The sequence below is a fragment of the Protopterus annectens genome, chromosome 3.part0 (genome assembly GCF_019279795.1).
Source record: "Protopterus annectens isolate FY-2018-M chromosome 3.part0, PAN1.0, whole genome shotgun sequence".
NCBI lineage: Eukaryota > Metazoa > Chordata > Ceratodontiformes > Protopteridae > Protopterus > Protopterus annectens.
In genome coordinates, this window is record NC_056731.1 from 16,461,848 (window position 1) to 16,488,669 (window position 26,822).

At 37.8% G+C, this 26,822-nt stretch overlaps 1 protein-coding gene across 1 annotated transcript in view; it reads right to left on the reverse strand.

The window, feature by feature from the left end:
• Positions 1 to 26,822, reverse strand: part of GAD2 (glutamate decarboxylase 2) — a 747,960-nt gene that overhangs the window by 139,437 nt on the left and 581,701 nt on the right. The window contains exons 13-14 of the mRNA XM_044066149.1: positions 5,024 to 5,173; positions 257 to 364 (exon numbers count right to left, since the gene is read on the reverse strand). Of these exons, the coding sequence (XP_043922084.1) occupies positions 257 to 364; positions 5,024 to 5,173 (258 nt within the window). The remainder of the gene's footprint in view (positions 1 to 256; positions 365 to 5,023; positions 5,174 to 26,822) is intronic.

Sequence of the window (26,822 nt, forward strand, 5' to 3'; positions counted from 1 at the left end):
CACTGTATGTTACAATGCACAGCAATGTATAGAAGCAAGACAAGTTACTACACAAAGAATGAATATTCCTTTCAGCAACTCACAATGCAGTATTTTACAACAGCAAAATAATGGCACATTTCAGTTCTAGCATTTAATATTATCTGTAATAGTGTGGCACATAATACAGTTATCAGTTCTATGAGGACTAAAGTAATACATTTTCCTTTAGTTCTTATCCAAGTTTATCCTAAAGAATGCCTGAAAAAAAACTTACCTTTCCATCCATCACCATCTCAAATCCGTCTCTGTTCTTTATGCTCTCATAAAAATACTCTGAAAGGTCTAGGCACTTATCAACTTGAGCCTCAAACCCAGTTGTACCCTGGAAAAGAATATACATAACTGATTACCATTATGAATGTGGGCACAAATGTCTGTACTTCTGAGTTTAGGATAAAGAAAATAACTCAATTTTGAATTCTAAATCATAGAAAATATCTTCCTTGAAGAATAAAACCTACAAGAAAATAATTTAATATTGACAATCTTTTGCAACAAAATGAGTTAATCAATATTTTTCAAGGTTTCTCATCTTTTCATACTAAGGATCTTGATTATATGGCTTGTGATGTATATAATGCAATGCAAATTCTGTTTAGGTAGATGTTATTTGATAATACTATGCAAGCAGTAATGTCTGAAAGGGTGGCTGTTAGTGGGAAGATAAACCATCCAAGAGTGCTGGGAGGCCTGATGCCACAGAAGCAGGGCTTCTACACCACTGGAAGAGACATAATTTCCCCTATAACACCAACCCTGAAGGGCATTATCGCAGTTAAAAAAATAGGCTGTTGGTTGAATTGGTTTGTGTTCATTTTATTTTTAGTATGCTGGGAAAAGCCGAAAGACACAACAACAACAACTCAGTCTTATATTGTCAATGTGAAATAGTTCTTCTAGTTCCTCTGTCTAACATTTCATAGATGCTGTAGTATGTAACTGTTGTTGGAGATTGTGTATTACATCCGAAATATACATACACACATTATTTAAGTACTTAATGTCTGCACATAGAGACACACACAAACACACCACGTACAGAGTGAATTTCATATATATACACTAATATATGGAAAGGCAGGGAGATAGCCTCTTACATATATGCAGAAACACAGATATACACCATCACATCTACATGCAGAGGCACAGATAGTTATGCAGACAGACAGACACATACACACACACACACAGAAACATGCACACACACACACACACACACACACACACACACACACACACACACACACACACACACACACACACACACACACACACAAATGTGTCCAGCAATTACAACTACTTTTGTGACTGCAGTGCAAAGCAATGTATTGCCTCTCCTCACCCCATTCACCATGCCCCACTGATTTTGTAGAGTGTACCTGATTTTGCCTCATATTTTTGTTCTGTCCCTTAAAAATGTTTGTTTTTTTCTGACAAATCTTTGAGAACTACAATTAATTGATAAATCCGGCCATTATAGTTTCATGCTTATTATTTCAGAAAAAATATTTTGATGCAATATCTCTTTCTCCATTAACTTTTTTTTTTTAATTAGGATAATATTTAAAAACTGACACTGATTTGCAGTCTTTGTCCTGAATTTGAGAAGTGCACACACACACACACAAACACACACACACACACACACACACACACACACACACACACACACACACACACACACACACACACACACAACTGCATATTTTTATTTTCCCACCTGCACTAAACACGACTTTTGCTTTTAAACCATGCTTAGTGAAGGGAAAGTTAATCTGCAAGCCTTAGTAACTGAGCTGCAGTTAGTTTTGTTAGCATAGTCACCTGATTTAGTTTTTCCTTATGATTGCTAAACTGTTGAATTTATTGAGTGTAAACAAGATGGTGGCCATTTCATTTTTTCCCTCAGTCCATGTTTTACAGCAGCTTAATATGTTGCCATGAAACCATGGAATTGATACTGGTGTCTCCTTGTAGATTAATACTCTGTTAGAGAATGTCTGTTCTGAAGGCTCAGCTCACTACAATTCCCATACCAGTTTTAGCCTCTCCTCCCCCTGAGCAGTAGACTCTGAATCCCATGCCAAGTGCTTTTACTGCACTGCCTTCCTTTTTATCTCCTGTAAACACAGGATGTCTAGCCTCCTCCTTACCATTATGTCATCCACCTCCAAGCTGAGTACTGTTAGTGAACCTATAGACTGAATGCTGCAGTCTTTACTTCATGGTTGGCAGGCTGATTGGTTTTACGTCCAGCTTTCATTCAACAGAGCTATCTCAGGTAACCCAAGCTGGGCAAATGGGCACTGGACAGCCAATAGTTTACAGACCTATGGCTGCTGGGCTTTATGGCAGGTACACACTGGCCAAGAGGGGCACATAGAACCCTTCACCATTAGCATGTATCCCTGGCATAGGTCGTAATAGGCTGGGTCCTCAACCCATTTACCACCAGTAAATATCCATGCTCCAGAGTCACTCATGAAAATAAGTACCTATGTCTGCCAGCAGGCTGCAGTACAGTTCATCACAAGATGCCCTTTGGATGGCACCAATTTTCAGGGACATCCTGGATTATGCTGCAAACTTTTACTAAGCCACTTGTAAACTTTGTGATTTTGTAGGAGACCAGTGATAGTCTGGGTCCTCAACCCATTTACCACCAGTAAATATCCATGCTCCAGAGTCACTCATGAAAATAAGTACCTATGTCTGCCAGCAGGCTGCAGTACAGTTCATCACAAGATGCCCTTTGGATGGCACCAATTTTCAGGGACATCCTGGATTATGCTGCAAACTTTTACTAAGCCACTTGTAAACTTTGTGATTTTGTAGGAGACCAGTGATAGTTAGCTTCCTTCAAGTATAACATATATTTTTTTAATTCCTTTTCTTCCCTGGAGTCAGCCTGATAACTTTCCAAGTGCCCTACATCCTTGCTTGGTCTACTGGCCAGTCCAGTCATCCCCCAGCCTATTACTGAATTTTATGCAAAGGCCGGCATGGATCCTAATGGTGCCCTTGGGGGTTATTGCTGTCATACCATCATCTATTTTTTTTTTTTTTTGTGGCAGGCCTCAGGGCCAGATTGTGCCTCCCCATCCTACACACTTCCAGATGGCACTGCCATTAGCAAGCTGCCCTGCACCTTTAGCTGACCATATTGCAATTTGCCTCCCAGCCTCCGCAAAAGAAGCTCCTATTGCTCTGCATGCCTCAGCCACATGCCAACCTCCTCCTCTAGGATGAGCACATCCATTCCACCTGCCACTCTGTCAGCTACTCAAGCCACTAAATAAACCCAGATTGATTTGTTGTACTTCAGGCTTTATCTCTCTATGCTACCAAAGCAGCACAATTATAACAGATTTGCAGTTAATGACTTTGATTTATTCAGAAAATACATGCATATACCAAGACTCTTATCTGTTCAACTTTCTGAATTAATACTACAACTATTTTAAGAAGTTTTCTTAATTCTGGCCTTTGTTCCAAATAAATTTTGGCTTATATCTGTTTATCTGGTGACATTCATGGGTCATTAGCTTAAGAAATGAATCATTATTTGGTTCATGGAAAAATATTTACTTACACACTTACTTCTCGGGAAGGAAAGAACTCAGAAAATGAACTGTCAAAAACAGGATTTTTTTTGGCCATTCTGCAACTGCACCACATTACCTCAAATAAGCAACAAATGTTGCAAATGCATGCATATCTTATACACACAAACACACACACACACACACACACACACACACACACACACACACACACACACACACACACACACACACACACACACACACACACATGCACACACATGCACATACACACACTCTGACACTGCTCCTCCTATTATGTTCTCACTCTAAGAACATGATTGAACGTGAAGGGCACTGCTAGTAGAGAAATGGTTTAACAGATCTCTGTAAATCACTCATCTGCAAAGGTAATTTAAAGCTACAGAGTCTTGGCATCTACAATATAATGCTTGATGAAACACGCTGTAATAAACTGAGGGATTACCTTAGAAGGGATATCCCAGTTATCAAGATAATAAAGTAAAGGAAAATGATTCCTCTCTTGCTATGTGAGATATTTCTGCTTTAGGTGGACATAATTCTATTTAATATTCATATCTAATTTAGTCACAGCTGACTACATGCATGTTCAGATTATTTAGTTACAAATAATGTCCTTTTTATCCTTAACATTTTTAAATCCCTCCTGGCCTCTGTTGGATCATTCATTCATTCCTTCAGGGGTGAAATCCAGGCATCCCTGAACTGCACATGACTCTTCCAGCTCATTCCTGTCTTTTCATGGCTTGACCAGCCCTTTCATTCACCTGGAGATGAGAGCTGGGAATTAGAGTGAATCAGTGTCCATAAAGAGAAACAAACAAGGGAGCTGTAGAACTGCAATGTTTTAATGAACCAGTGTCCATTTAGGGGAAGGTCCCAATTGATTCTCTCTTAACCCCTCTCCACTGGCAGCCTGTTGACTCACAATGGCTGCCTAAGTGGAGAATGGTGTTTGTGGCCTCCTGCCCTCAGTAGCCATGAATCAGCATTATATGCAAACCTGCTCTGTCACTTTACACTGCGTAAGCATTTGCTGTCCAGTAGATCTTGTCAGTGTGGCAGGCTATACTGTTTCTTTCCCCCTCCCAGAACAGGAGAGCTGGTACTGGCCATGTGAACATACTTTCTCTCCTTCTGTGTGTGTGTTGCTGGTTGAACATGATTCACCTAGGTGACAGTCAGGAATTCCTCCCTCAAAATATCCTTAACATTTTCAATTTCTGCATTATGTCTGTAAATTGCAGGAGATTTTCAAACTTCTAGATTTCATAGCAAATATTTTCCTCTTCTGTTCAGTACTGCAGCTAAACATTCTCCATTTCAGATGGCCTTCTCACCACATGTTTAGGGCATTTGCCAATAATATACACTCAAAATAAATTATATTTACTAACCTTTGCTCTCCACATCAGCCATAGTTTGAAAACATCAACATGCCGTCCACATTGTAAGGCCTTGTCTCCAGTATCATATGACATATCATAATGTTTATCTTGCTGGAAGAGGTAACAAGCTTGCATTTGATTGCAGTTCTGCATCAATCCCTAAAACAGCAAAAGACAACAGTACTAGATTTAAGTAAAGAGAGTCTATTTGTCTATTCAGCATTCCTTCATTGGCCTGTCCTCGCTTTCTTCTGGGAAGTAGTTGCTTTTCCTTCTCACTAATGTTTTCAAGCATACTGCCATCTCCTTTCTCAACACTGTATAAGGTGCCATCATTATTAATACAGATATGACAAATCTTTACTGTGGATAGCACTTCCCATATGCAGTATAGGAAACAGCTGACGTAAGAAAGGTAAAGACGAGGGTGCAATGATCACATGACTATGTCTCTAAATACACCTAAAGATCAATGTTCCAGTTAACTATCTATTTAAAAGAGAGAATAGTTCACAAATTTCCATTACGAGTATGTAAGAAACTGCTGTCCAAAACTAATTTACATGTATGTTAAATTTAGCAGTAGACAGAGGAGAAAGAGCTATTACATAAAGTGGAATGCTGTTCAGCTCCTGAGATTCCCTGGCTACAGATGTGTTCTAGATAACACACCGGTTTATAGTTTACCAGGTTTAATAAAGTATAATCTCTGATAATGGCAGTCAAACAAAAAGATACACACACACACACACACACACACACACACACACACACGCACACAGATGAGCATGGTATAAAGCTCTTTTCTGTCACCAATTTTCCCTCCATTGCACCTGTTTATTTCTGAATGTTATAATTTTCAGTAAAGTACATACACATGTAGAGAAACAGCTTCTAAGACAATCTTGAAAGACACTTTCTTGAAATTCAGATTACTGAGACCATAATATTGAAAGGTCAAAATGCCAAAGACTACAATATTGAAGTCCCAGACTTGCCGTCCTGCAGGACACGTTACAACTGATTCCTGAGTCTGCACTCATAGAAAGAATAAGTATTTGAGATTTTTAGACCTTGTAGTCTTCAACATTTTGGTCTGTTGATATTATTGTTTGAGGAATTTGCTTTTCAAGATTGTGAATTTTGCTTTATATCTAGAGAAACATATGCTTTCAAGAGCTTACTTTACTGCAAGATAAATCGGGTGTATATCACATAATCGAAATCCCAAAATATCGAACACCATAAGCTTGAACTTTGAATGTCAAAATGTGATATAATCGAAAGCTCAGAACAGAGAATTATTTCCCAGGGAAAAAATTAACTGTTCCGAGAAACACACACACACAACACAAGCACACCAAAAAAAGTAATCCACACATATACACTTAAAATCCTATTTCTAACCCTACACTAAACCGCACATACACTACTATCTATCCACTTACCTTAACCCAAACCCTAACCCTAAGGTCTGTAACTATCGCACACTCACCTTACCCGCTTCCTAACCCTAAGGTCCGTAACTATCGCACACTCACCTTACCCACTCCCTAACCCTAAGGTCCATAACTATCACATACTCACCTTACCCGCTCCCTAACCCTAAGGTCCCTAACTATCGCACACTCACCTTACCCACTCCATAACCCTAAGGCCCCAAACTATCACGCACTCGCCTTACCTGCTCCCTAACCCTAAGGTCCCTAACTATCCAATTCCCACACTCACCTTAACCCAGTCCATTTGCACACTTACCTTAACCCAGTCCATAACCTTCGCACTGTTGAATACTGTGCTAACACATATGCTAAGGCAGAGTGGCCAGCTATAAAATTTCCAAGTGACGGTTTTCGCTGTTGTAACGTTTTGATGTTATTAGATTTCGACGTTATAGATTTGATGTTATTGCATTCGATGATATAACATTTCGATGTTATGATATAGACTCGATAAATCTCGGTAGTGTCAGTGTGTGACAGGATAGCCCTTGCACTAAAACTTTTCACATTGTCTTTTTGTATCAGAATTTTCACTTTTAAGCTTTGCAATAGACATAAAAGTTGTTTTACATATATAGGCCAAGTTCTTAACAGAGGGCTGGGGGGTCTCACCTAAAATTAACTTTTACATGACTGCAGTTATTGTAGCTTTATACAATAGTTGATGCCCTTTTCGTTTGTGGCTGGATTTTTTTTAATATGTATCAATGTGTCAGAGTAAGAGACATTATATGAGTTACCTACCGAGGGACACTATGCAGAAACATGGTGCTATGCAAATATTGTGCTATTAACTCTTGGGGTTTTATGTATTGTTAATAAACTTCTGCAAAATATACAAATTTGGTATTGATAAGATTGACAGTTTAATGTTCTAGACGCCTAGACACATGTTAATGTCATGTAAGCCCAGTAGCACTTCTCTTGAAATCAGAATTCTATTACACTTTGTGTGCACAAGTCTGCTCAATGCTTTCATAAGGAACATTTATTGTCATTATACTATAAGTTGTATGAGATGCTATCTTTAAATATGTGGCATAGGAAAGTCATTACAATCTTTAGGATGGTAATTTTATTATATCCTTCATCTAATAAGATGAATTAATTGTGCCTCACTGTTATGAACTTCAATCATAGGAAATAAAAACTACAAAAACTGGAACTCTTGCAAGTCCTACTGATTGAAGGATCTCAAATGCTCAGCTTGTGGCCTAGATATGGCCAAAAAATACTTTTATTCCAGTGCCAGCACATGAGGGGGCTTGCATTTGTGGCTCAGAGTTCTGCCTTTAGCATTGGTGTGGAGCAATGCATTACTATGTTTTATTTAAAGATATTTTTACTATTTTTTAATACTTGGTACTTTTGCTAGCTGTTACCCCTCATCCCATGCCTTTGAACATGCCCTTCTCCAGAAAGGAGTGACATAATGTCTGCACAGTTATCGGGTGTTTCTGTCTTTTTTTTTTTTTTTTCCATATTGTACATTTTTCATTCAGTATGTGGACCATACTGCAGTATATTGCCTATGAAATGGCTTAACTAGCTGGTATACATTGTCAAGACTAAGCATTCTATAGTGAAGCACAGCTGGTTATTTTTTAACCAACTTGTTTCTGACCTCCTTCCTTCATGTTGGCTATGCTACCTCTGCAAATTTGCATCCAGAAAGATTTTTCCTGGAACTAATATACAACAAAGACTGATAATACTGCTTCTGTGTCTTTTCAAGGTGGATTTATTACTGAAGTTGTTAAATTATTTTATGCTGTTCAGACTTTATGTTCAGTGTAGAACACCTTGAGTTTAATGTTGACAAGGATTCACACCTCTCAACCTCTTAGCCCAAGAAATCTGGACCAAGCCAAAAGTAACTGGGGGACAAAGCATGTGTTATAGGGACACATTTCAAATATTTATTTATTTATTTTATTTTATTTATTTATTTTACATTTGTTTACTAGGGAAGTCCAACTGGACAGATGTTGCCCGTTTTCAGTGGAGGCCCAGGGAGAAAATCTCCATGCAATAAGCCTAATACATGGCACATATTCTACTCCAAAATGTAAAAACAAGATGCAGAATGTTCCATAAATACTGGTTAATGCACGATATCCATTATAATACAAATTACAGAGTACAAAATTCAAACTAGCAATCTACAAAGTAACGATTGTTTTGTTGATGATTCCAATTACAAAGATTGTTAGTTAAGTCTGCATTGTTAAGTTGAAAGACTTGATGCAAAATACTATAACACTGGTAAAGTTTGAATTACAAACAAGAAAAGAATGAAAATTATATGGGTATTGAAGTTTTGGAGGTCCTTATAATAGAATATGTGGAGGATAGTATGCCTACAGTTGCCTTATAGGAGTTATCCTACAAATATTGCTCTTATAAACTAAGAAAGCTGCTATAATAAAAGGTGTTGTGCTACCAAGCATTTTTCTGAATGATATGAAGTCTGAAACTCAAATGTCTGTCATTACTTAGTGAATGCAATCCTCAGTGATTTATCAGAAAACCACAAATTTTATGAGAAACAGACCAAAAATATGAGGTAAAAATCTAGACACTCGTGAGGTATTCAAGGATCACAAGATAAATAATCCAGCACTTGAATCAACAAGAAGATGAGGATTTAAAAGAAAAGGCAGCTATAAGTACTTTATGTCTGATAGGAAACAGTAAACTTCACTCCCTGGAAGCATTTCTCACTTTGGAAGATGCTAACATTTGTGCAGTCACTGAGACTTAGTTCAAGGTCGTTCTGAGCACCCCAGCTGTACAAGGCTACAATGCCTTTTATATCTTCAGACCCCAAAATGAGTGTGAAAGAACCAAATGTGGAGGTGTATCCATCATCATTAAATCCAAATACACCTCAAGACTGGTGAAACACTACAACTCTCTTGAGCTACTCCAGGTCCAAATAACTATAGATAAAATACCCTTCCACATCATCACTAGCTACAGGTCCTCAACATGAACTAGGAGATGCACACTGCATACCTGGACTTGCTAAAGTCACTCAGTATACAGACTAACACCTTGGTCATGGGAGATTTCAGCTACCTTTCCATTGATTGGGCGGCTTACATGAGCACAAACACGATTAAGGTTCCATGACTTTATTAATTCAAATACCCTGGAGCAGTTGGTCTGCACCTCTACAAGGGTGGTCAAATGTCCTGGAACTAGTGCTCACCAACATGGGGGGGACACTGCACTAGTCCCTATGTGTTGCCCTCCCTGGTAAGGTCAGACCATAAATCTGTCTCATTTGAAGTAAAGATCAAGCCTGACACCCCCACATGAGTAACAAAAATGAAAAATTTCTCCAAAGCAAACTATTGCCTACTAAGCAATGGTACAAAACGTTTCAAAACCAATGCAGACACAGCTAACAATGACTCTTAAGTGGAGGAGTACACAAATGCCCTATATAGCCACTTAAACAATTGCAATGACTCAGCTGTACCTAACGGGAACAAAACCAGGTCCTCATGAAAAAAAAACAAGCCACCCTGGTGGACTGTAAGTATAAATAAGTTATACAACAAAAGAAAGAAACTGATACCTAAGAAGAGGAGAGAACTTACTCAACAGAGGAAGAGTACTCTCCACAGCTTGAACAAGCAAATCAGATATCTTGTCAAGTCCTCTAAGGCTAGTTATGAGACTAAATTAGCATCTTTAACTGAAGACAATCATAAAGCATTCTTTAGCTAGGTCCGAAACCTAAAAGGGAATGCCCATCTGTGTGTAAAACTTATAGTGGATGGTACCACTCAGACTGAACCTGAGGAAATCGCCAACCTACTAGTCGACAGATTTGGCAATAATGTCATTCCCCCTTTCCCCACCAGACATGACTCAAAGCATTCCTAACACCAGTCCTCTACCAAATATCTCCAAAGAAGAGGTCATGCAAGTGCTCTCCAAGGCCAAAAACATGGCCTCTATGGGACCAGATAACATCCCAGGCTGCTTACTAAATAATCTAAATCAAGACCTAGCAGAACCACTCAGAACTCTCTTTAACCATAGCCTGAGCACTGGCTTTGTCCAGCAAAGTGGAGAACAGCAACAGTAATCCCCTTGCACAATAGGGGTCCATCAACTGACCCTGGGAACTATTGACTCATAAGCCTAACCAGCCCTATCTGCATGGCTGTGGAAAAAATCATCCTGGACCTTATCCACAATGACATAGGCAAACTTCAAACTGTTGACCTGATCCAGTTTGGTTTCGTCAAAGGTAGAGCTTGCTTATTGAACCTGGTGGAGTTCTTTGAGAATGCCACAAAAACCCTGGATGTGGGAAAAGCAGTACATACCACCTATCTCAATTTAGCCAAGGCCTTTTGCATAATCCGCCACTCAATTATCATTCAGAATCTGTCCCAGCTGGGGGATCCATCCATAGATCATTAAATGGGTAGCCAACTGGCTCACTGACAGAAAACACACTGTCAAAGTGGGAGAATCCACCTCCACCAGTAGACCGGTTGCCACTGGGGTACCACAAGAATCCATGCTGGGCCCTCAACTGTTTGAAATCTATTTCTCTGAAGTCCAGGCAAGGTTTGATGGCCTATGGCTTACCAAGTTTGCAGATTACTGTAAACTGGGCGCAATCATAGAGTCCCCCAATGATGTTAACATATTACAGAAGGGGCTGACTCAGGCAAATGATTGGTGCCAAAGTCAAAGACTAAAACAACACAAAAACGTCTCGTTATCCCTTTTGGCAAAGAAGTAGCCCCTGCTAATTATGATATAGATAGTACCCCTCTAAGCTCAAACCAGTGGTGCGAGACTTGGGAACACAGGTAGACAGCAATCTAAACTTAGATCACCATGTGCCAATAGTGGCAAGAAAAGCCTTCTAAATTGTGCATCTTATAAATAAGGGCATCATATCCAAGACTAGGGAGGTTATAACTCTGCTGTAGTCAGTCCTTACCAGATGACTAATTCAGTACAATGCTCCCTTGTGTGTAGTGACTGGAGAGGCCACAGAGGTTTCTATCCAAGAGAATGCAGGGCCTCCAAAACATGACCTACATAGAAAGACAGAAAGCCCTGTCACTGTACAATGTATCATACAGGCTGCTGAGAGGTGACCTGTGCCTGGCCTACAGAGCAGTCTCTGACCCTGCCCTAATGCAATTGCTGTACATCTGCAAATCAAATGGGACAAGAATAACTTGCTCCAGGGATCTCAACCTAGCCTGTGACATTACCAGAACATGCTGGAGGGACAGATATATTGCCTAGAAATTGCTGCTCCTCTGGAATAATCTCCTACTCCATTTGAAGCAGAGCTCCTCAATGACCCTATTTAACTGCAACCTTGAAAACTGGATGGGTGACCTTAAATTCATCCTAGGGGTGGCACCTATGTCCCTCATGTTCAAGGGCAGTCAGTGCTGATCATAGAATCGCTCTGCTAACAAAAGCCATCTAACTATGGTCATAAGGGTACTTGGGTTTTTACACTCCTAGGCTTGTAAAGGGCCTAGGGCCATTAGCCTAGTAACCTCCCATGAACCTATGAACCTATGAAAAAAAACCCTTGGTGGATTACTATAGAATAATGTAATGTTTTTATTTGTAATGACACTATAATCAAGAAAGAAAAAAGGCACATGTCTTTGTGATTACGAAACCAAACAGTTTAGTAAATAGCCTTGTAACACCTAAGAAACCAAGTGAAAGGACATAAATGCAAATGGAAAATAAATGTTTCAGCAAAATTTTAATCCTAAATCCAGTAAAATAATAGAAGAATATAAATATCAGTCTATTTGTAAATCTTTTACTGAATCAATGTTAGGATATGTAGATGAGTTAAGAAAATTAGGTCAAGATGCAATTCTGCATATTATGTAAAATAAATGATAGTTATTTGCAATGAAAGGCACTGACAAAAGGTAAACTGACATCTGAAAATTAAGCAGTGTCATCGCTGTAGAATGAGCAAATAAAACTGTGCCTGGTTTGCAACTTTTGCAGTTGTCAGCAGCATGCAATAAAGTAAAATGGAATGCTCTGTGACTGAGATGTAACTCTTTTGTGACTGAAATTTACAAGTACGATCACAAAAGGGTAACATTTGAATCAACAACTGGCACTGAAAACAAAGAAAAAGGTAACTTTTATTATTATTTTTTTGCAACTGGTCTTTCCTGTGCCCTCCAATATACATAATGTACATATCTACACCTCACACATTAAATACGTTACCCTTTTTATACTGCTGCATGTACATTACCCGAGATTGTGTGTCTTATAGAAATGAGAAATCAGCAGGATTCCCAATCTCAAGCTTTAATGTCAAAACACCACAGCCACACATTAGTGATTGCACAATAGAGTGCCTCTATTGTCACACAATTACACCCGACACACAAAAGGAAAACATACTGTAGAGTGTAGTCCTGAGTGTAGGCAATGAAGAGATGATAATGCTTAACATAGGTGCATGGATACATAACACACAACTTCTTAATGTAAATGTAAGCAATAAAATCATGTTTACTGTACAACTTAGGACATAATAAAAGCCTGTATGACAACTTAATGAATAAACATTAACAAAAACATTGTATTAAAATGAAGAAATGATGTTTAGCACTAATTCTCATGATTCTTTGTTAAGCAGTAAAATATAAAGAGTATACATGATACATCACTGATGAGAAGGTATCCCATTTAGATAAAATATCAGATGTTTTTAAATGGTTCTACCTAGATCTCTACAGATCAGGACAGCCTGCCAGCTTTACCCAAATAAGAGTATGGTGATTTTATGGGAGGCGTACATCTCCCACAGTTATCTGACCATCACAGGCATACACTTTTAGCTCTTGTTACTAGGTATGAGGTTAAAGTGATATTAATAAGTTCCCTTAGTAGTAAAGCCCCCGAAATGAATGGCTTACCAACAGAGATCTATACAAAATAGGGGGAAATGTTATTAATAATTTTTAATAGTATTTTGCAATTGGGGAAGTTCCTGTGGTCCTGGAAGACTACCCTCATATCAATAATATTTAGATGCAAATAGACCTGCTTTGTATAGGCACATATATATTCTCAAATCAGATTAGAATTATTTATGTTGATACTAGCCCTTCGGATAGCAGGCTGCATACCTTAGATAATACATATAGTCAGAATTCATTTGAGGGAAACAGACATTTCATAGCATCACTAAGACCTTATGATTTATGGATCATGTCAAAAACACTACAAAAATATGATTTTAAGTTTTACTACAGAGAAAGCATTTGACTGGGTTGAATGGTCCTGTATGTTTTATACATTGGAGAAGTTTAATTTTCCTGAGAAATTTATATATCTCCTTATCAAAATCTACCAAGGGGTGTTGGCATGGATAAAGATAGCTGGATGGATTTTGGAGTAGTTTACAATACTTAGGGTTACACATAAGGGGTACCCTTTATCTCCAATATTCCTTGCCCTATACTTAGGGCTTTTGGCATTAAAATTAAAACTCTTAGCTCTATGGGCTATAAGTATTAACATCACTCATGTTAAAACTTCACTTTATACTGACCACTTTCCCTTATAGTCGGATGACCCTGAAGCTCATTTGAAACATAAATGTGACATCCTGCAATCCTTTGGTAACTGATCTGGGTATAAAGTAAATCAATAAAGATGGAAGACATTACAATGAATTATATCCCTTCTTAGGCTGTGTTAACTAATTTCTTATCTATGGAACCATCACATAATAAAATATTTGGGTAAAATATTAACTTACAAATATAGGCAGTTAAGACCAGATAGTTTACAGTGCTTTGCTGGTGATGTAACAAATATCTTGAGTATTGGGAAGGAATAGTTTTAGATTATGAACAATGTATTCAAGCTGAGCAAATATTTACTTTACCACAGTTTGTATGTTTCTCAGACGATAATAGCCATTCCACCAATGGAGAAGTGTCAGTCTTTAATGAAGAAAATTTGTAGCTACATTTGGGCACTAGAAACCCATAGAGTTGCCTGGGATAAGCCAATACTGCCTAGAATAAAGGCTGGTTTGGGAGCCCCAGGCATAGAACTTTACTTTTAAATACATCTATTGTGTATTGAATGAACAATATAAGGTAACATGGAAAAATCATTTGCTTACTTCATTGGGAAGGATGGAAGGATTCCATCACCTTATTTTTAAGAAAAATTTTTTGGGTAAAGTAACACATTTTAGAATAGCTCACTTCATATGTAACAAGGTTAGAATAGCAGACTTTGTATGTAAGGAAGTTAGAATTGCAGATTTTGAATGTAAGGAGGTTAGAATAGCAGAGCTCATATGTAAGGAGTTTAGAACAGCAGACTTTGTAGGGAGGTCAGTACTCTAATACATAAATATAAGCTGTTTTCCTGGAAAAATGAACTATCTTTTATTTTACAGGCATCATTTTGGAGTCCACAGGATCTAATAGTCATCTGCTGGCTTAAGAATGAAGGAACCCAAATTAAAAAGTATTGGAATCAACTAGCAGAAGGACTGGTTATAAAGAGTTGGAATAAAGTAGCTCAGGTATTTCATTTAAACCCTGATTCCGATCACCTATATAGTCAATTAGCTAAGAGTTTGAAACTTTTTTTTTGGAAGCTAGTGGACCAAAGGTCTTACAAGAACACATTATAAGTTACATTTGCAGTAAATTACTATCCATACATTATCAGCAAGTAGATACGTTAAAAAGAGCATGGGAGAGGGATATAGACAGAAATATTTCTAATCAGATATGGCATCACATATTAACTATTTCAAGACATGCAACAATATCATGAAAAAATAGATTCTGTGGATGGCAGTGCCAACATAAATATTTTTATACAGTTCAGAACAATATCATGGGCTGGATTCACTAACGCTAGCAATTAGTGCTGCTAGTGTCTGAGCAACTATTTGGTATTCATTAAACAGCTACGCAGTTCATGCATGAACTCAAAACAAAGGTAAACTGCACAATATGCTAACGAAAGCTTAAGTAGATCAATTGTATGCTAATTACGCAATCCAACATGACAGCGCTATTCAGGAACATATAAAGTGATTGTGTACATTCAGTGCTCCCTTTTGCCCTGAAATCTAAAACTCTTTGGAATATAGTTGATAAGACACTTAGAAAAATATGTTAGGGGTTGCTGCTGCCATCATTAACCTGTATGTGCAACAGGCTTTAATTCAAGGTACTAATGCTGCTGCTGCTGCCAGACCTTGACCAAGAAGAAGAAGAAGGGTGTTCAGACCCCATTTGGCATATCATGGACCGCATGATACAGAAATTGTAAAATGAAACGGGGTGGACAGGGAAACAGTAAAGGAGATATACAGCCTCTGCCACCCTCACCTAAGATGCAGCAAAACAAACTGAAACAACGTAAACATTTATTGGTTGTTTCAGTTTGTTTTGCTGCTTTTGTTGGATTTCTAACTGCAACTTCATCATTGGCCTTGGTTTTCATCTCATCACCCTCACCTAAGATCCCAGGCAAATCATGAAGAACCCATCCCATTGGAAACAAAGGTATGTGTAACATTAAGAGTACTAGCTACAAAGACTTTTCAGAGTCTCACAGGGAATTTATTAGGAGTGTCACAGGCCTCAGCTTCTAGAATCTTGCATCACTTTCTAAATGCAATGCTATAACATGCATATGATCATATTTGATTCCCACACACCCTAGAGGGGATAGAAAAAGCCATGTAACAAGTGTTATGCCATAGCACACTTTCCTGAAGATTTAGATGCCATAGACTTTACACACATAGAAATAAAAGCATCATCTAGTGGACAGGGAAGGAGGTACATCCACAGAAAAGGATACAACTCAATTAACTGTCAGGCTGCCTGTAATCCCCCAAGGGATCATCTACAAAGTGTATGCAGATAATCCTGGCAGTTTCCATAATTCATTCATATGGCACACCTGGGAGCTGTACACAAGGTTTGCTAGGGTTGACTTTCTATGAGAGTATCTAGTGGGGGATGCAGGTTATGCATTAGAACCTTGACTCATGATACCCATGAGATACCTACACAACCCCACTGAGCAGGGATGCCCATGCTCAAACTAGGAATATAATAGAACATGTATCTGGCTTGCAGAAATCAAGGTTTCATTGACTAAACACATTAGGAGGTGCCCTGAAGTGTAATCCAGTCACCTCTGACAAAATACTCATAGTCTGTGCCATGTTGCATAATATCATTCTCAGGAAACAGCTTCAACAAGGACAACAAGGCATGGACCACAGTTCCCAGGACTACATGAAGGGCCAGCAGCTCCAGCAGGTACAGATGAGGAGGCTGAGGAAGAACCACCAATTTCAGATGATACTGGTAGATGTAGGTGTGCATGATATGCCATGACTCTGGCTAAGAGGCAAAGGATAGCATACACAATTACCACAACTGAAAAATTAAGATCCAAAGCACATACAAATATTTAAACTGATGCCTACCAGTGTCCTTAACCTTTACTTATCCATGTATTGGTTGTGTTCTGTTAGTATTTGACAGTTTAAACCCCCAAGCAAACATCTTGTAGCTGCCATATTATCCAAGTTAAATGCTGAACATACACAAAAAGATATCTCAATGATTATTTTTATATGCAGTCAGCAAAGTTAGCAGTAAGTCATGAGTGAATTATGCAATGTATATCTATTTTTGTGCCCAATATTGTGCACCACACATGATATTTGACCAATGTAGATAACCCACCAGTGTGACGGTCAATGTTAGCCATCATTTGCACAGGTTTAAGTACTAGCAACAATTCATAACTATTAAGACTGAATTAGTAAGACTAATGCAACCAATGTAATTACAGTCAACAAGTGCAAGAAAAATATTTTACAACTAGACAGCAAAAAAATATCAATAAAACAATTTTTGCAATGCTTGAAAGCAAGTATCTGACTAAGCAAGTATTAGCTATCTACTCTGTGCATCAGACATAGGCAACCCAAAATCGCAAATAAATGTGCAAAACCCAAGGCATAGTCATCATCACTTGCACAAAGTGAGGTTACAGGAAGGCAAGTCTGACACCAAAGAAGCAAGTGCGTTGTAAGAAATCAATATTTCAGCAAATATACACTGGTCAGAGCCAGTAACAACAAATTGCTATCATTCAGTAGCAGTTGTTTAGATAAAATATGTGTATGGGCAAGACGATCTTTAATGTGTGTGTGTGTGTGTGTGTGTGTGTGTGTGTGTGTGTGTGTGTGTGTGTGTGTGTGTGTGTCTGTGTGAATGTGTGTGGTACTGCATGAACACTATCAAAACACTTTTGCCAGCATTATGTTCTTGCATCTCAGACAGGTGTGAGCCAGGTGTGAGCCATGTATGGTACAGTAGTCAGTTTACTGTCATCGCTCTGACCATGAGATTTACCTGTGCCAAGAGCAGCACTACTAGTACCATGGCCCTGGCTAGAAGTCAGGGTACTACCTGAACATGAACGATGCCTGCTGGATGAGTTGCAATCATGACAACATTCAGAACCATGACCACATGGTCTACCATACCTGGGTGTGGGCACCTCAACCAGTGATGATGCAGTGGAAGTAATGCCACTAGAGCAGTGGAATTTTGCATGGCCACATCAGCTAATACCTGATGATGTAACCCCTCTCCAGCCACATAAATACTGTCCATCCCCCAGCAGACTTTCCATTACAGACACAGCTTGATTCAGTGTGTAATGAATGCATTCTATCCAAGGAGTCACACACATGGTTTAGGCAACCTTGCACATCAGAATGCACAGCATTTAATTCTAGCACTAAGTCTTCTGAGGCCTTGGCAGAACATGCCTGTGCCTCTGTGATGGCCCTACATATATGTTGCATGGTACTTACTGACAAACCAACATCAGAAGAAGATCAGAAAACAGGCTTCCTCTGAGCACCTCTACCAACAACCATTTGGGGTACCTCACCCCACAATGGCTATGGGAAGACTCAGCCAGCTCTGCAACTGGAGTAACCACACTACCATGATCAGCTATGTCACCCTCAACCAGTTCTATCACTTAGGGTTCCATGTTATGAGTGTGTGCAGGCATACTGACTGTGTTCTAAATATGGGCAGAGTTTGTGGGAACCACAACCTCAGTGCCAGACTGATGGTCTGCACTCCCAGAGTGTACCTCATCATCCCCATCAACATCATCAGAGGCTGCTGTTACTCTCACATCAAGTGGTAGGAGTTTCACAGTGCTAGTCTTAGGATTACCTATGATAACAAGTAATTAGCACAACAAAGAGAGAAATAGAATAAAAAACAGATCAATCTTATATTATGGAAAATGTAATTTAAGCAATATTATATGCAAATGCAAGACTTTTATGTATACTTAAAGCTACTTTATGTACAGTAATAGGAAAAAATGCCTACCATGTGCTGGTGATTGTGCAAAATTAGCCCTAGATTTGCCTAGACAGAAGAAATGGAGATGCATCCAGAAAAAAAGGAGGTTATTACCTCTGTATTCCTCTCTCATTAGACCAATAACTTGAGTATAACACTCCATTTGGTATGTACCTCTCCAAACACCTGCACCAACTGGAAAGGCCACAGAAATACCTCACAAAGAGAATCAATGGCCTCCGTAACCTGTCCTATGCAGACAGGCTCAAATCACTATCACTCTACTCGGTATTGTACAGGTTGCTCAGGTGATCTGTGTCTCGCCTACAAGGAAATCTTGGACCCTGCCCTACTAGAGAGGCTCCATATCTGTAAGTCTAGCTCCTCACACATTACCTGCTCAAAAGGCCTGAGTCTAATATGAGACATCAACAAAACCTGCTGGAGAGACAGGTTTGTCACCCAGAGGCTCCCCTGTCTCTGGAATAGAATTCCCATACACATCAAACAGAGCACCTTGCTGACCCTCTTCAAGCAAAGAAGTCCACCAGGTTGAGTAGGCATGATCTGCTCTTTATGAAACCAAACTGGGTTGGGTCCGGTGTCTGGAGGTTTACTATATCTCTATTGATCATCTCCATGATAATTCTTTCTATGGATTTACATATAAGACTAGTGAGACGTATGGGTCTGTAGTTTTCAGGGTCTGTAGATGGCTCGCCTTTGTGCAGAGGATGACTGTTGTCTTTCTCCATTCATGAGGCACAGAGCCTGTTTGGAGGCTACAGTTAAATAGTTATTCCAGAGGCCCTGATAGGCCATGTTTCATGCTATTTAGAAGGCATCCTGGGATATTGTCTGGGCCCATTGATGCAGTGTTCTTGGTCTTAGAGAGGGCATTAAGGACCTGTTCCCTAGTGATAGTAGGGGAATTTATATTTGATGATATTTCCTGAGGGAAGGTTGAGGGGGAGAGAGGAGTAAAGTTGGAGCTGAATTTATCAGCCAGGAGGTTTGCTATATCTTCTGTTTCAGTATAGGTGGCAACATTTATAATGAGCTCTGCATACAATTGTGTATTGCTTTTCATGTTGCAGACATAGCTAAAGAATGCTTTGTGGTCGTTCTTGTTCTGGGAGGCCAAACTTACCTCAAATCTGGCTTTGCTAGACTTTATTTATCCTCTGAGTGTTGATGAAATAAATATGTTTGAATTTATTCAGGCATCACACACAAAACTGAAGTAATATGTAAGGCTCTCTAGGAGTAGAAACAAAGGTAATACAGAAATGTAATCTCCCCAGCAAAACAAAGTAAATGAAAAGCACGGATTAAAATCTGGAAGGATGACAATAACTGTGTAACTCCGTAACACACAGAACCATTGCAAATATACTTCTAGTTAATTACAAATGCATTTGATATTCGCTGTGTTTGTGGCAGATATACATACAGTATATCACAGGCTTAACGCATTTGCTGGACTACAAATATAACCCGCCCGACATTGCTAATACTGATATAACACATTTTTGCAACAAGTGTTCAGATTCTCAAAGAAATTTTTCTATAACGGCAGGTAACATTTACATGAAATACAATTTTGCATTAAAAGAAGTAACATATACATGGCTATGACAACAGCAATGGACAAGCAATGTAGATGGCAAGCAATGGTATTGTGAAATGTAATGCATCTCTTATGTCAAAACAAATCCCTTCTTTATAAACTGCAACATACCTTTACAGAAAATCAGTTCTGAAAGTAGTCAGACGTATTGCAAGTCAAACAGCGGTATTGAAAAGTTTATAGATACATTCTTCCCTACTAAGATACAAATCCCTTACCTAAATGATTAGCTTATATAGTGCGAATGCCCTGTGAGTTCTGTGAATATGCAAATCAGGTGTCAACTTATTAGCATTCATGAATACCACAATCTGCACTAAGTGCTGGGAAAGTAAACATGATTCCGTGCACATGCCCTGACAGTGCAAGAATGAGCACTGAGAAGTGCTACTTGATAGGGCTTGCAAGTGTGAATGATTAGTGTAGTGTAAGTCCACACTACTGCTACTTTGATGTACATTGACTGAGGGTGTGTCAGGGAGAACTGAATTAACAAAAAGTTAGTGCATTACATTGACTGACTTAGGAGAGAAACCCTTTATAGCACTTGTATTAGTGTCCCTCTGAGTAACAAGTTGCTGTCTGTAATTAAAATTGAGTACATAGCTAAATAATAAAAAACATATCTCAAAATAAATGCAAATGTTAATGGATTTATGTCAGACTAGAATAAAAAGGAAAGATGTTAACCAAAGAATGGTCAACAAAACATGTATTAATGCAAACATTTTTGCTATTGTGGCAGAAGTTATTAGCTTAACTGTTGCATGTATACCATTCTTCTACACATCTACGGGGAATTTACAAAGGTGCAAATGTAAGAAAAGTCTTATGTAGAAGTTTTAATATAAAGTGATACAGTGTGCCTCGAGTATATAAAAGCTAGTTTCTCTTTTTCATAAATCTGTCTGTTGTCTGTGTAGTCTAAAATGTGCCTTGCTCATTCCATGGTATCAAGGCTTAAATCTAGAGGTGGTGGTGTTTGTGTACCTTTAGTAATGTCATATTTTCATCTAATAAGAGAGCCAAAATTGAGAGAAAACCACAAACAGATACTCAAAAATGTATTTATTTATTTATTTATTTATTTGGCATCATCCTTTGCATGCTGCTTGGCATTGCACAATACAGCATGGCTTCGGCCACTAGCAGTGAAAAATGTTTTACTTCCCAAGGCAAAAAAATAAAATTTAAATTTGGTCCATCTTCAGTAGAGCAAATGAGCCTTGTGCTGATGCACTGTTGACAGCAATCTGAGTAGTATTGAGTGAAGAAAATGTACCTGTCAGCTACCTACCCATCTCTGTGGCACAATGTCTAAGTGCACTGAATTTAGTGAAAGAGAAAAGGTAACACAGAGTTTGAATCCCGTTTATATATACTTTCAGTGAATAATTCAGAATAACTATTGACACACATTTTCTCTATGAATGAGTTGTTGTTGGAATTCATCTTAACATGACATATGGAAAACTCTACTATGTAAGATGCATTATACCAACACAGCTATGAAGTCGAATCCTATCAGACAGGATTTTCCTTTGAAATGATGTTAGCATTAATTGTATCTGCTATGTCCAAAAGATTTACAGGGGGATTCCTAAAGGATACCACAAAGTGCATACTTTCTGAATTCAAGAACAGCTCTATGACAAAGCTTGTGCTGTCTATTCACTCAGAAAGGTTACACAAAGAGTACACATAGTGTATACCTTGTGGTATACTTTATAAATCCAGCCCTTAATGTCAACCGATGGTTATCCCCTTTCACATTAATTGACATTACCCAAAGTCCTGATAATGTAAGACCAAAATTCAAGTTCCAAAGTTGCAAGGAGATGTGAAAAGGATGAATGTCCATCTGTGCTCTGATCATTGCTAGATATACCACTTGATTATTTTCACTTCTCTTTCAATTATTTTTAAGGTATATTTTTTCTTTTTTTTGCTTTTACATTTGCATGTTGCATAGCCGTGTGCAAACATGGTTCACAGCTGAAGGAAAAATGAAATATTTAATTTAGTCTGCCTTCTGTGGCACAAGCAGACCTGATACTGGTGCATGGCCGGCAGCACTCTGGATAGTACCAAGTGAAAGAAATGCACCTGTCAGCCAGTTAGTTCTGTTGCACAAGCTGTAAATACATTTAGTAAGGAACAAAAGCAAAGGAACTGGGGTTCAAATCTTTGGTAAGGATAGTTTTACTTATGGTGTCAGATGAAGTATTGACACACATTTTGTGATATGAATTCAGGGGTCCACTTCTAAATCTTGAAAGCTCATAATCTCGAAATTCAAAATACTGAGTCCAAAATCTTGAAAGTTCAAAATACTGAAAACTCAAAATACTGAATTTCATAATATCGAAAAAAACAGATTACACCAACACTTAACAATATTCCAGCACAACTACATTACAAAACATGTTACTCTTCCCCAACTATAAGAAGAGGGGAAAGCCCCCCTGCCACTGTCCATGTGGGGGTATACTCCCACACCCCCTGCTACTTAAATATATCAACTCCGAGATCGCGCTCCACAGAAGAAAATGGCAAACATACCATTACTGTTGTAACCTTAGTCATGTCCCCTTTTAATTTGCTATAGTACAACATAAATAACTCATGTCAGTGTAGTAAAGTGCGATGTTGGAGTTGATATATTTAAGTAGCTGGGGGTGTGGGGGGTGCAGGTGGGCTTGCCCCCTTACTTATAGTTGGAGTAAACTAATATTCTTTGCCTTTTATTTGTCTCTCGCTATGTACTTCTGGTGGAGTATAGTAAGTGTTGGTATCCTGTAGTTTTTACGATATTATGAAATTCAGTATTTTTAGTTTTCAGTATTTTGAACTTTCATGATTTTGGACTCAGTATTTTGAATTTTGAGTTTATGAGCTTTCAAGATTTAGAAGTGGACCTGAATTCAGTACTCTAAGTCTGTGTGATAAATGCTGAATATGTTACCCACAGCCCTTGTAAATTGCTGATAGCAATATTTTGTTGTGGGAAATGAAACTATTCTTCTTGTGAATAACAACATTTGTTATGCATGAACAGTAATTTACCAACATGAATGTGGAAATATGCAGAATATGCTATATATCAGTCATCTATGTAGCCTAATTATTAGTCACTGCTTTAATACATTTTCATTTCAAAGTATGTCATTATGGCTTCTATGTAGTGTGACTCAAAGGAGATGAGGTAATTTTCCATATTTCCCCTTTATGAATAACTGACATTACCTGAATTTCTGATTATGTGCAACACAAATGCAAGTTCTAATGTGGCAAAATAGTGTTCAAAGTATTATTGGTAGGTGGTGTTTTTTTTTTAATTATAAATATATATCTTTGTTCACGGTTTTACCTTTTATATTTGCACATTGTTTTGGCAGTGCACAATGACCTTTCACCTCAGGCAAAAGTGAAAAATGTAATTTGGGATGCCTTCAGTAGTGCAAACAAGACTAATGTCTTTGCATTTCCATCAGCACTCTGGTCAGTTCTGGGTGAAGAAAATGCACCTGTCAGTTATCTATCTCTGTTGCACAAGGTACAAGAGAAGTGAGTTTAGAGAAATAGGACAGGTAATGCAGAGTTTGAATCCAGTTTACAAATGTTTTTATTGAGGGGAGTCAGAAGGGTATTTATCACAAACTTTTGATTAGGCATATACTACTAAATACAAATGAGTATTATAAATATAATTTTTGCAACAAATGTATCATTAATGCCTACCATATACATCCAATACAATGGGTGTAAAGTATGTTAAACATGACAATGATGACAGTGAATTTAAAATGCACTAGCATTGGTATCATGTGCACAGTAGTTTTATTCATAAGTATGAGTCATCACATATCATAACTATGTGTTTATTTCTTGTGAAGTATATATGTAACATACAGCCTGACATGTATTACTCAGGTCATTCAACTCCATGTATCTGAAATGTATTTATAATCACAAATACTACCTTTTACACAAAAATGCAGTACCGTGATTACTTAAGTCCCATACATACAGACATCTCTTAAGTACATCGCCATTCATTTGCAAATTAGTATATCTCAAATTAAAACTTAAAAAAAGAAAGTTCTACTGTGACACTGACAGTTAATAAGCAAAGATTAACTGTTTTATTCCTTCTTTTTCTAATGGGTTTGAATCTGAAGTGGTGCTTCTCAAGTTTACTAATGTGAAACTCCTACTAGTCCAATATGTCAAAATTCATGCCATTTTACGAACAACCAACAATGATTATAACAAACACCATAAAACAGTTGTGTATAACATTAGAATATGTGAAAATAGGGTGATCATCACATACATGGACACATTTCAACAGTAATGTAGATAGGGTGGGGTGAGAGGAGCAATTGCCATGGGTGCAAAGTGTTGGGGTGCAATCAGCTGATCCTAAAAGCTCTTTAATGCAATACCAGCTTTTGAGCTTTTAAAAGCCGGTATTGCGTTTGCGGTCAAACCTGAGAGCTGTAGTGCTTGTGCGTGGGCTAAACTGTAGCAACTGCTTGCAACATTGTAGCAAGCAGTTTGCTGAGGCTTAAAGGTAAAAATCTTTTCTTTTTTCAAACACATAACACCGCAAAACAGAAAAAAACAGAACTCCATAAAGTAACAAAATGTTGGAAAAATGCAGGGAAACACTCATGGAACACTCACGATTTAAATAAATAAAACAATTTTAATTGTGACACAGTTATGCGCTTTTGTTCGAATGAAGTGTAAGTCAATTATAAAGCATGGATTAGCCAGCCAATACAGTTATTCATACAGGACTAAGACAAACCACCTGGCAGCAGCAGTATCTGTGCAGAAGGAAAGTCTGGCATTCTAGTTCCGTATTATGTCACAAAACTTCTATGGGTAATAACAGCAAAATGAGATATGCTATAGTACTGGAAGATGAGACACCCAGGTCAAAAGGCACTCAACAAGGTCCTGGGAAAGAGCCAATGGGAAGAAGGATAGTTTGACCCCAGACGATTCACCCCCAGATGATTCGACCCCAATGCAATTGTATACACTTTCATGTTTAAATGTACATTTATTGTCTATGGGAATACTTAGTGGACAGTTTAACCCCAGATGATTTGACCACAGACTATTTGACCCCAAATAAATTTTAATAATTACTTTTTCTGTACTGATTATTTAATGAAGTACACAACAATTAAACTGATAGTCTGTGATTTTAAAGTATATTTTATTTTTTATAATGTTAATGTTATTTTATCCAGTAGATGGCAGTAGATACATTTTCTATGTTGTTAGTATGTCTTTATTGCATGATATTCTTTTTTTTACTTGTCCTTATACTTCTTTTGGATTTAATTATTTAACTATTTTTATCTGAAGATTATTCCTGTCACATCTCTTTATATGGTATGTATATTTGATATTTGAATATTTTATATTCTTTTTTGATGTTTGTATGGGAATCACAACTTTCGCTTATGTTTTCTAAGTAATTCCGTGTAAAAGTAATTAGAATATAAATTGGCCTAAAGGCTCCTGTCTGCTTTTCAATATTTTGCTTTTAATGTTGAAACACAGGTGCCCAGTAGGAAGGTAGCTGGAATAAAGAAGCTGAACCACGACAAAGTAAAATCTTCTTTTTTAATACAAAATGGTGAGCCCTTTAACAATGGTAACCATTGCTTCATCTTGACAGTTCATTCAAACAGCAATAGCACTTAAATACTTTAATTCATTACCAAAACAACCAATCCTGCCACTCAAAGTTAATTCAGCACTCAGCAATCAATTAATTACTATGACAGTATTTCTTGAGCTGCTTCTAGCATAGATATCACTAAAGACAAGCATTTGTTGATGCATGTATTAAAGCATATGTATTTACTAGGTGGACAACATGTGCATTTATTAGGCAGAATATATGTATTAAGTTGTTGAGTGTATACTGCTTATATTTTTATACATATTTTTATATATATTTTTATGTTTATACACACACACACAAGTAGCTACAAAATCGGGAACATGAGTATATGTATTTATTAATTTACTTCTTATGTATTTATATTTATCCACATGTTCTTGTCTTTACATTTTGTGCATGTGGTTTTTAAACAAAGTTTTTCTGACTTCAGCAATTAACTAAGGGCAAAACTTAACCATAGTAATTAATTGATTGCTGAGTGCTGAATTAACTTTGAGTGGTAGGATTGGTTGTTTTAGTAATGAATTAA